Source organism: Thamnophis sirtalis, unplaced genomic scaffold, assembly GCF_051295495.1.
Source record: "Thamnophis sirtalis isolate CommonGarterSnake01/CBP01778 unplaced genomic scaffold, rThaSir2_p1.2 scaffold_1, whole genome shotgun sequence".
Taxonomy (NCBI): Eukaryota; Metazoa; Chordata; class Lepidosauria; order Squamata; family Natricidae; genus Thamnophis; species Thamnophis sirtalis.
Window position 1 is genome coordinate 30,589,897 of NW_028261381.1, and position 12,599 is coordinate 30,602,495.

Genomic DNA, 12,599 nt, shown 5'->3' on the forward strand with positions numbered 1-12,599 from the left:
GAGCGTCCGTGGGAAGCCTACTTGTAAGCTTGGGTACACAAGCTCGACTGCCCTCTTCCTCCCCCTTAGGAGAGCGAAGATGTCCTGCGTTTTCTCCCCAACCCTTCACCGGGACGGGGGAGGGGATTGGGAAACGCCTCTCTCCTTCCTCGGGCAGCGATGGGGGAAGGTCTGTCTCCTTCCCAGCTCGGCCCCAGAGCAAAGAGGAGCTTTCACTCCGCCGCCCCCTTTGTTTTTCTCTCTCTCTGGGTCTCTCCTCCTCGCCCCAAGGTTGCCGCTGTTAATTCCCCCGCCAACTCGCCGCGAAGGCTGGCTGGCCGAGAGCCTTTTAAGTCCCGGTGGAAAATGCTCGGGGTGATGTTCCTCCTCGCTTGCTCATGCTTGGCCGAAAGGGAACTTGCAGCATTGACGCAGGAGCAACTGCCCTACTTCTTGAGTAAGTTGGACGGGCGGCTGAGCCATTGGTCGGACGGCCGCCTTAAGGGAGATTTCGCTGCTGGCTCTCTCACTCTCTTTCTCTCACTCTCTTTCTTTATTTCTTTCTCTCTCTCTCACTCTCTTTCACTCACTCTCACTCTCTTTATTTCTCTCTCTCTCTCTCTCACTCATTCTCTCATTCATTCCCTTCCTGCTATTAACTTATTATGTGCAGCGCATTAGAATTTCCCTATGGGGAGTAATGCTTTATCTTGAGTCTCACTCCAGGAAAGGGGGAAAAAAGTTGGAGCCAAATCCTAAAGGTCATTTGTTAGGGAATAAAACCCATTTAAGTCCAGAGGAATTTATTTCCTACTGCTGCCAGTTGAAACGTAGGTCAGAGACCTTATCAGTCAGTTCTAGCTCTATGCTAGACTCGACCACCTAAAATCCATTTAACCATCAGAGTGCATGACCGAAGGGCTAAATTTGGCTAATTTGGCTTTAGTTTACTGGACAGTTAGTCCTTGACTTACAACAGTTTGCTTAGTGAGCATTCAAAATTACAAGGGCACTGAAAAAAGTGACTTATGGCCATTTTTCACACTTGTGACCATTGCAGCATTCCCCATGGTCATGTGATTTGTATTTGGATGCTTGACAACTGATTCACATTTATGAGGGTTGCAGTGTCCTGGGGTCATGTGATTCCCCTTTTGCGACTTTCTGACAAGCCAAGTCAGTGGGGAAACCAGAGTCACATAACAACCTTACTAATTTAACATCTGCAGAGATTCACTAAAGAAATGCCGCAAGAAAATTCATCAAATGGGGAAAACTCATTTAACAAATTTCTCACTTAGCAACATAGATTTGGGGCTCAATTGGGGTTGTAACTTGAGGATTACCTGTACTTTTTTCAGCCCTTGATGTGTTGCACAGGAGCAGCTCTTCAAGTTTGTGCTTCAGTCCCACAAAGTGAGTTTCCAATTCCCAATGTTAACTCTGCTTTATGCATGCAGCCAGCATGTGCAGTTATCTGCTTATATGTGGCTGTGCATCCTAACATTTCCCAGGCAAATTCTCATGTGAGGGGATATTATTTTGTTTGCTTTAAGCTACAGTGTGTCTCAAACTCTCTTTTGTGTTTACTGTGCACTTAACTGTATTACTACTGATAACGTATCATTGTTCCAGAACACATCACTCAGAACACATCACTTGTATAAACATTTTAAAAATCTTTTGCAGCTGTCTCTGGATCTGTTCTAAGCATGAGACATGCTACTTCCAGTGTTGAGGTAGAAAGCCCCAAATGCCGTAACTTCTGAATTTCTGACTGCCTGCATGAGATTTGTTTCCCTCCTCCAGGGAATGACCCTTGCACCCGTTCATTTATGTCTGCTAAAATAGAAAAAGCAAACCATGTAATGCTGCAGGCATGTATGGAATTGTTCAATTTCTATAGTATCAAAAGATGAAGTTGGGGAGTTTTTTCCTCCGAGAAAGTGTTTTTCTTTTTAGGTGAAACAATATCTGGGGATTATTAAACTAGATGAAGTCCAGCCAGCTGATTCCCAATTCTTTTCTAGGTAATACAAAATTCCAATATGGAGGGGAGGCAGGCATACTTTTTCTCCTTCTAGAGAAGGGAAGCTGCAGGCTGCCAATCTTCAGACAGGGAGAGTTGATTACCCTATGTTGGGTTTCTGATTAGGTGTAATTTACACATTTTGCTGAAATGATTTTGAGATTATTTTCAGTACTTCCCTGACAATGTGAGTGCTTTGGAAATAGAGGGGGGAAGGTGTGCAGCAGCTGCCAAAAAGCCAATATAGTTCTAGGCTGCATAAATAGAAGGATAGAATCAAGATCATGTGAAGTGTTAACACCACTTTATAAGGCCACACTTGGAATACTGCATCCAGTTTTGGTTGCCACAATATATAAAAGATGTGGAGACTCTAGAAAGAATGCAGAGAGGAGCAACAATGATTAGGGGACTGGAGGCTAAAACATATGAAGAACGGGTGCAGGAACTGGGTATGTCTAGTTTAATGAAAAGGACTAGGGGAGACATGATAGCACTGTTCCAATATCTCAGGGGTTGTCACAAAGAAGAGGGAGTCAAACTATTCTCCAAAGCACCTGAGGGTAGAACAAGAAGCAATGGGTGGAAACTAATCAAGGACAGAAGCAACTTAGAACTAAGGAGAAATTTCCTGCCGGTTAGAACAATTAATCAGTGGAACAACTTGCCTCCAGAAGTTGTGAATGCTCCAACACTGGAAGTTTTTAAGACGATATTGGATAACCATTTGTCTGAAGTGGTGTAGGTTTCCTGCCTAAGCAGGGGGTTGGACTAGAAGACCTCCAAGGTCCCTTCCAACTTGTTATTCTATTCTAAGGTGGAGCATGTATGTCTTCCCTTCATACCTGAAATTTTTGATACCTGAAGAAACTTAAATCTAAAGTAAGACTGAGTATAACTTTGTCCAGCTGAAAGCTAAGTATGGATGGCTGTGAAAATGCCATGCTGCACAAAACCCCTTTTGATTATGGTTTTGAATGAAATAATGATTTTAGAACATACTGTATATGTGGTAAATGTTGCTTATTTAGGGGTAGACAGTATCCCTGTGGACATGTCCCTTGTCACCAGCCTGATCTTAATTGTCTTTAAGATACTATTGTTATTTTTAATTGGAAACTGCAATTAAACTGCAAAGCAAGGTATTAGCTTCTCTATTTACAAGAGTGCCTGTGAGATTTCCACAGACTTAAAAAATAAAATAGTGAGAGACTAAAACCCAGTACAGGGAGTCCTCAAGTACAATTGAGCCAAGCCAGACAGTTGTTCAATGAATTTTGCCCCATTTTACAACCTTTCTTGCCACAGTTGTTAGGTGAATCACTGCAATTGTTAAGTTAGTAACTCAGTTGTTAAGTGAATCTGGCTTTCCCATTGACTTTGCTTGTCAGAAGGTAGCAAAAGGGTCAGGACACTGCAACTGTCACAAATATATGCCAGTAGCCAAGCATCTAAATTTTGATCATGTGACTGTAGAAATGCGTGAGTGTGAAGTCATTGTTTTTTCAGTGTCGTAACTTCAAATAAATGAACTGTTGTAAGTCAAAAACTACTTCTAGTTTGTTAAAATTTCCAGGAAAAGAATGGCTTAACTGGGTGGTAGCAGGTTCTAATTTGAGGGTTAGAAGAAGAAGAAATTTCTTCAGTTTTTCTACAAATAAATTAGTGCTTTCTGAATAGCTATAGCATTGTAATATTCTCAAAATTCCAAAGCTGTCCCAAGCCTATCAACTTGATTATCCTTGTTTCATGGATGTGAAAAACAGTAATACTTCAGTTCTTTTTCAGTGTGGTTCTAACTTTGAATGGTCAAAGAATGGCTGCAATTTGGGGACTATCTGTATATAAAATTCTATTAAAGAAAGAACTAATAGAAGTTAATTGTATGCTTGAGTTCTAAAGTTTTCAATAAAATTAGAACTAAGGTCAGGCTTAATATTTTTCCAGTTATGCCTGGAGCAGCTGGTTCTCTGGAGAGTCCAGAGTGCATCCTGTCAAGATTCCAGCTTTGCTTTGCCATGTACCCCCAATCCCTTATCAGATGCCCTCTGAGCTTTCCTTCCTGTTGTGATTATATCTGGGGTCTCAACCCCTGAACAGGCTGTGGCCTGTTCGGAACTGGGCTGTATGACTGGCTCAACTTGCTCAAGCAGCTGATTGGTACATGCATGTTCAACTTGACTTGCGCAGGCCGGTTCCCCCCCCCCACCGCGCGCTGCGCTGCCAAGCTTCAAAGGTTGGGGATCACTGGGTTCGATAACTCACCTTACTGGGACAGCAGGGGGGAAAAGTAACATTTTGGTCAGCTACAATGCTGGCAAAACTTTAAGAGCTATTCTTCGCAAAACGGTCCAAACCAGCTAGATAATACCTCTTCCCTACTGTATGCATGACATGACACAAACCTTTCTATCTTCTAGGAAAAGGAATATTTATTATTCAAAGTGAGAATTTCAATACATGTATTACAGCTGAAACCTCCGAGCTCGTTCTTGAAAACTGCAATCAAGTTTCTAAGTACATGTTGTGGAAATGGGGTTCTAAACAGCAGCTTTTCCACATAGGCACAAGTATGTGCCTTGGACTCAACTTCAGTAACCCAGAGCCATCACTAATAATGACACAATGTGACTCCCCCCAGTATTTCCTGTGGTGGCAATGTCATGGAAAGGCACTTACTGGGGCATCACAGTACAGATTAGCAGTTGAAAATAGGAAAATTATTGTAGTTAAAAAAAATTCAAACTATGGATGGAAACAGTTCATGTCACATGATGACGTTTGTGAACATGCATTTGAAGGTACAATTTTTCCCCCCTACTCGTGCTTCCCTTAATAATACAGGTGGTTCTGAAATATGAGGGTTATAAGAATAGCATCTTGCAATATGATTAAGATAATTACTTCTGTTTGCTATCAGCTGGGTGTATCAGCAATCTATACTGCATAGAATTTGAATGTGTAAAAATCTGAAATGTTATGCACTATGCTGGCATATTTCTTCCCTTTTACACAGGGGTGAAATCTAACAGGTTCTGACAGATTCTGGAGAACTGGTAGCGGAAATTTTGAGTAGTTCGGAGAACTGGCAAATGCCACCTCTGACTGGTCCCAGAGTGGGGTGGGAATGGAGATTTTGCAGTATCATTCCCCTGCCACGCCCACCAAGCCACACCCACAGAACCGGTAGTAAAAAAATTGAATTTCACTGCTGCTTTTACATGATCGTCCATATTTCCAAGGCCTGGCAGATCAGTAAATATTTTGTGAAATTTCTTCCATGTGAATCAACATTCATGGAATAAAATAAAGCCTATTTAGTTGCTCAACGGGTCAGAAATAAGCCACGGGATAAAGCAGACGTGAATTCTGGTTTACTCTTCTTGGTTACTAAACTAAATAAAGAGAAACTTAAAGCGCATCTAGAACTGGGCTAGCTGAATTGAAAATCTGGGTATGTCCCTTGCTTGGACTCTCCTGAGCAGCGCCCTGGAAAACCTTTTGGTTACATGAGAGGAGCAAAGCAGGAGGCAAGTTGTGAAGCTTGAGGAGGCTCAATTCACATAGGGATCTATAATGGGTTGTAGAGTTAATATGTGAATTGGTTAGATTTATAACTTCCATGATTAGTAATATGGAAGGGCCAATAGTTAGCCCACAATAACATTACCTAGCTGCTTGGATTTTCTGCGATTATACAGTGTTGAGGTATATGGCAGAAGGAAAGAGTCCTGTCAGTGCAATGTGGGGCTTTTTAGGTCAATTCTACATATCTTTATGGATCAGCTTTATCTTTCATCTTAGTTAAGTTATCAAGAAACCCGGTGAATTACAAAATCCATAGCCATCCTAGGGTTCAGCGTAATGATACAAGAAGACACATCTTGCATGTCCTTCTTAAGGCTTACATGTAAAAAAATTCCATAGTATGAAAACAATAACATGGGAATGACTTTTAAACTTTATGTCTGGCTTGAAAATATAGTAATGAACCATTCTTGCTCAGTTTGTTTTACTTGAGAAATATTCTAATTGAAGTGCTTGACTTGAGAATTCAGTAAACGCAATTTGTACTGTACTTATAAATCCATGAATATCACACGTCCTGAACTTGCAAAAATACAAATAGCAAATATATTAATTACATAGCAATAGGCTTATATTGCAATGAAGTTGTTAGACTTTAAGATGTTGCTACTGCAGCAGGCTTGTATGGCTTCTCCTTTGGACAGTTTTATTAACTGACGGAGGGCAAATGCTATTATAAAAATTACCAAGTGCAAATCATGTTGTTGCTATCATAATGTAAGCCTTATTAAAAATTAATAGAGCAGAGTCCTTCCTTTCTGTGAAAGTACATTTATTGTGGCAAATCACAAAACTATTATGATAGCAGGGGTTTTTTTTTTGGGGGGGGAGAATATCCATTAAAGGTTTTTATACCTTTTCAATTTTCTTTCCAAATGATGTATCAGCAGTATTTTCTTCCATTCAGAAATGTATACCCTGTTGGGAAATTCTCTTGGTTTGCCTTGTGTTTTTCCATTTAAATACAATAATAAATGGCATTATGAATGTATCAGAGATTTCAGAGAAGATGGATATCCTTGGTGTGCCACAACAAGCCACTATGAACAAGATGAAAAATGGGGATTGTGTCTAAATTCTGGTAATGTAGTAATTCATACACTTCTTTATTTGTTTATAGCGATGATATATGCATTGGCCTGAGGACATTAGACTAATAACTGGAATGGTAGTTGCATGGTGGAGATGTATATTTCCTAATTACCAGTTCAAAATACTGTTTGCTGAATTGTTAAATTGTATTATTCACTGGTATTATTATTAAAAATTATTTGAGGTAGGAGGATAATTTTGAATTTCAGAGTACATCCTATTTCCCAACTTATTTTTGACATCAGACTGTGGAAAATATGCTCAGATGTTAACTTCTGATGAAAAGATGGCCAACTGACTACATGCCCAGGGAAGGATGTACGCTAAGAGCAATTTTTAAAAAGATGTATTAGAATGTTTTAATTTTAGAAAAGCTTAGTGCCTTAAAATGGATGAAAAAAATATTTTCTCTTTAAGGTTACAGGATCTTAAAGAAATAAAGTGAATTTTGTTAATATAAATGGTGGTCATTTGTAAAAATTAAGTGGAAATAGAAATACATATTTTAACAGCAAGGAAGATAAAGTAATAATGGCTAAATTGATTGTTCTATTCAGAATTTTTTTTTTATTTGGATATCACTTCTGAATTTTGTGCTTGTGATGAAAAAAAATGAAACTGATTTTTATTTTTCTGATCAGATAGATTTATTGTTATAGAAATGGCTACTTATATACCAATGTGTAAAAGAAAAAAATTGAGGTTGTAATGTTGTTTTCTTGTACTGTATTAAAGAGTCAGGAGTCAATGCCATTTCTTTCTGCTCTTGTTCCTCATATTTTCTTTCTCCCTCTTTTCCTTTACTTACTTTCCTATTTATACTTTTCTTTGCATTTTATACAGTGATAAGACAAAAAAAGTTATATTAAAAAAAATAATATGGAAAGTATCTTCATAGTAATATCATTATAGCATTTCCACTTTTCCACTAGGTGTTAATTAATTTAGATCGTTACATTAGGAGTGTTATATTTCTTAATGACTTTGTAATATCATGCTGTCTTTTCTACCCAGGGTCTGGCTGTGATATTTTTTGGAAGATAAATGCAGATACTCATATTTGTTACCAGATCAATCTTCTTTCTGTTCTCTCCTGGAATGAGGCACGTGTCTCTTGTCAGGGACAAGGAGCAGATCTGTTAAGTATCACAGATATGAGAGAACAGAAGTATATTGGTGGTCTAATTGGTAAGTTTAAAAGTCTAAGTGAAGTCTGGAATATTCTGATTCCTGTTTTAGGTAATCTCATTGGTTGAGTTCGTGAATAACACTAAATTAGTGTTTACCAAACAGTCAGCTTGCAAAGTAATTGGGAACTTCGAAATGCGTCCTCTCAAGAGAGTTTTTTAACCTCTGGCATCAGGTTAAAAAAAACCCAAATTTTAACACTGCATGAATGAGCAACGGAGACTTTTAGATTTGCAAATTCTTTTTTCCTGCAATCCGTTGGTGTGGTTATGGAAATTTTTTGGTTGAAGGGGACACATGTACCGTATTTGTCTAACAAGCTTCTGTGATCCATTGGGGCTGTAGTCTTAATTGCTAGTTGATCCAAAAGGACATATTGCATTTTCTTAATTTTCTCAACTGATTTCCCATCCTTTTTTTTCCATTTTCCAGACAGTTTCCTCAACAGCAGCTTATTTGGAGCTGAAAACAGTAGATTTTTAATGGGAAGTTACCCATTTCGCTTTACTTGGTCACCTCTAAATCTTTTGGCCTTCTATGAGTCTTTTTTTCTGGATTACATTCTGGATTATGGACACGTGGATTACATTCTGGGGAAAAATTAGAAGAGTGTTTTTCATACTTGTATACCTGAACATATATGGACTTCAGTTCACCAAATTCCCCAAACAGCATGGTGTCTGGAGTAGTCTGAGAATTTAATTTTGGAATTGTGTGAAATTGAAGTCCACACATCTTAAAGTAGCCAAGTTTGAAAAAGTGAAGAACACTGATTTAGAAGAAAAATATTGAGTACAGCTGTCTGGGATACATTAGTTCTGCATGCTAAAATGGAGAAAAGGGCTTATCCTTTTTTGGCTGGAGCAGCTCTGCTTAAATGACTGCTTTTCAACTCTTGAAGTCCATGAAATAAACAATTCTTTTGAAATCATCTGCAGTTCCCTGCTCTGGCTCATTTCTATTTCTTTATTGCACAGTTGACATGGTAAAGAGAGTAGGAGAAAGGAAGAAGCAATCCAGATGTTTTATGAAAACAGTAATTATAGATTGCTGACTTCTACATCTGCTGCAGAAATCTCACTTGGCAAGGGAGATCCTTGCATTCCATTGGTTTAAACATTCACAACTTGCATTATTGAGAGTAAACTGTGATGGTAGCTGAATGACAATCTGTTTATGAGTGTTTAATATATTTTACAGATCAACTGAACACAAAAGAAACTATGGTATGGACAGGCTTAAATCAACTGGATGAAACTGCTGGCTGGCATTGGTCAGATGGTGCACCTCTGGCTTTAGTGAACTGGCAAATGGGTACCACTTAGATTTATTACAGTACTGTTATGTATACCTATTGCAACTTAGTAATCAGCTGGCAATGTACTATTCAGAGAGGGATTAGCAAAACTATAAGATCAGTCCTATAGATCAGGGGACCCCAACATTGTAGGTGCCAGGGACCACTTCCGTGTAGGGCAGTTTTTCCGTGGACTGGAGGGGAATATGGCTTTGCAAGTGCCTGGATCCTGTGTGTGCACAGATGGGGCTTCACTTACTTGTGCTGCTTGCTTCCTGGCAGGCCATAGACTGGTGCCAGTCTAAAGCCTGTGGGTTGTATATCCCTGCTATAGACTGAGTGAATCAGCCAATTAGTTCTGTCTATTATAGGGGGAAATGGCTGCTTTCTGAAGAGAGGCAAATGTCTCACAAATTCCACCTAACGGGTTGATATTGTTACTTTAGACAAGGTGTCTAATAATTTTTTTTCTTTCTCTTTTCAAAGACCTATCTCATAATATCTTGCCACTTGCCTCCCTGCCACAGTTTTGAGTACAAAATGCCAATGAAAGGAATGCTACAGACATAACTAGAGCACTGCATAGTCTTAAATATGAATACTTCTTTCTTAGAACATATAAAATAGCAGGGTTAGAAAGTAGAATATTTGCATATCTTAACATGCTAAAGAGGAACGTTTTTACTGTTCTTGAAAAATTGGATGTGCTATATGTGTTCAACAAAATGGTGTATTATGAATTATTCAGTATTATTGAATAATTAAGGCCACATACAGTCTTTGAATTACAGTCCACAAAATAAACATGAGCTATGAGAGGGCAGGATGGTAGATTTTATTGAATTCATACTAATTTGAAACTTTTGTCACTTTCTCTATGCGTGGCAAACAGATTATTCCCTGAATGTGATTTTAAAAGGCAGGCTAATATGCAAGAGAGATATGCAGTTTGTTATCTGAGGAGACTCAGTTCTAGTCCCTCCTTAGGCTCAAAACCAGCTGGGTAACTTTGGGCCAGTCACACACTCTGGGCCCTAGGAAGGAGACAATGGCAAACCACTTCTGAAAAGTTTTACCTAGAAAAATGGGAAGACTAGTCTAGGCAGTCTAAAATAATCAGACATGACTGAATGGAAGAAAAAAAATGCAAAAGTTAGGTTCATAGATTTTCTAGACCAACATGTCCATACCATAGGCCCATGATAGCGAACCTATGGCACGCTTGCCAGAGGTGGCACACAGAGCCCTCTCTGTGGGCACGTGTGCCGTCACCAGCTGGTCTTTCCGGGCACCGGAAAATGGCCTGAAAATGGCCCGACAAATGACCAAAACACATGCCATTTTTGGCGCTTTTCAGGCCTCTTTCTGGGCCCTTTTCAGACTGTCTTTCGAGCGTTTTTTGGGCTGAAAAATGGCCTGAGAAATGCCTGAAAAATCCCCCAAAAAACTGGCCTGAAACCGGCCCGAAAAACAGTAAAAAAACAGGCATGCATGCACTGGCATGTGCTGGAAATCCAAAGACCAGCTGGCTGGCATGCCAGCTAGCTGGTCTTCAGATTTCTGGCGCTCTAGCATGTTCCAGTTTGGGCACTCAATGCCAAAAAGGTTCGCCATCACTGCCATAGGCATTGTGCATTTGACCTTTAAAATTAAAGCCTACAAAAACTTGCTGTGGCCAACTCACCGCAGGCAACTTGCTGTGGCCAACTCGCCACACCAACTCACTGAGGGACAAGAGTTGTGGTTATATCGAAGGACAGGCAAAATTAAATGTAAATGACAAAAATTAAAATATTTTTTAAAATTATTTTAAATAATTGAATTGAATTGTTCTGTGACAAGTTGGTTATGGTGAGTTGACCCACAGTGAGTTGGCCATGGCAAGTTGGCCTTGATGACTGGTCCCATTCCGTTCAACCTTCATAGAATAAGCTAAGAATTGACTACTTTAGTAGTTGTCAATAATTCTGTTTTGATATCAATCTATTATCAAAAGTTGAACCCATAGTTGATTTGGAAGTTGCTCTAGCTACAGGCACACACATATATATATATATATATATATATATATATATATATATATATATATATATATATATATATATATATATATATATATATATATAGTTCTAGACAACATGGTTTGGCAATGACTAGTAAGTTGCTCTAGCTACAGGCACACACACATATATATATATATATATATATATATATATATATATATATATATATATATATATATATATATATATATATATATATATATATATATATATATATATATATATATATATATATATATATATATATATATAGTTCTAGACAACATGGTTTGGCAATGACTAGTAATACCAGAACTCTTGAATCACCCTTCCATGTGTCATCACCCAAGAAATCTGAATGTATATTGTAAGAACACCTGAGGGATGGTGTCATGACTGTGTGTTCTATGCACAGAAAAACATGTTACTACTTGACAGTCCCCTATCAATGGGGGCTAAAAGTAATAGACTTTTTCCTGTCACTATGGTATTTTCTCTGAGTATTTTGTAAAGATATAAATTATTATAAAACTCTGTTTGCAGATCCCATTGACAGATCTCTAGGAGCACCTCGCTGTAAAGCTTTTAACTTAAAAATACAAAATGATTGGCCAAGTTACCCATGTGAATCTGGACTACCATACATATGCAAAAAATACTTAAATGCTACTAACCATGAAGCAGTTGGTAGGTTACCACTATCAATCTATTGTGATTTTATTCTCTAATTCTATTTGTAATAAAATGAAATTCTATTATGCATTAGTACATGATGGGATTTAGACAGTTTGATATCTGATATTTATGCCTGGGGTGCAAAGAAATAATAGAAGTATATTTTTAAATTAATGAAATAAACATTGATGCTGGTGGAACATCTAAGGATTCTCTTGTGCCATTTTGGAGGCATAAAACATACTTTTTACAATCAGAAATGAATGTTGCCAAAAGATTTTCTTTCCATCTAGTCTGGTAGATTTCAGAAATAAATAACTCATGTTTATATTACTTAAACTCCAGTGAAATATACAGAGTTACTTATGGATTCCACGTAAAGGAAATATACCAGCAGTCTGAGCTTCTTAATGGAAATCCATAAAGAGTAGTCAGCATTTTTGTATGTTTGGCTCAACAAAGAGGTACTCATTCTGCATGCCAAAGGTTCAGAGTGAATGTTGCAATTGATTTATACGTGTATATATTTGTATATTGAGAAATGAAATAATAATCTCATGGAAATATATTGAAATTTCCAAGTAAATGAATTCCCTCATTTTTAAAATTAGTTGATTGTAATTTAGGAATTGCTTAATATTAAGTATAGCCCATGGAGGAAAAAAGACATAATGTTGGCCTGTCCATCTTTTATTTTTTTTAAAAATTG

The 12,599-nt window shown here is 38.0% G+C and overlaps 1 protein-coding gene across 1 annotated transcript in view; it reads left to right on the forward strand.

Moving 5' to 3' along the window:
* Positions 1 to 308: 308 nt before the first annotated feature.
* The window catches only part of PLA2R1 (phospholipase A2 receptor 1), a 77,029-nt gene continuing 64,738 nt past the window's right edge, over positions 309 to 12,599 (forward strand). The window contains exons 1-6 of the mRNA XM_087709905.1: positions 309 to 436; positions 4,429 to 4,809; positions 6,504 to 6,677; positions 7,703 to 7,876; positions 9,077 to 9,190; positions 11,759 to 11,902. Coding sequence (XP_087566031.1) covers positions 346 to 436; positions 4,429 to 4,809; positions 6,504 to 6,677; positions 7,703 to 7,876; positions 9,077 to 9,190; positions 11,759 to 11,902 — 1,078 coding nt within the window. The 5' untranslated portion in view covers positions 309 to 345. The remainder of the gene's footprint in view (positions 437 to 4,428; positions 4,810 to 6,503; positions 6,678 to 7,702; positions 7,877 to 9,076; positions 9,191 to 11,758; positions 11,903 to 12,599) is intronic.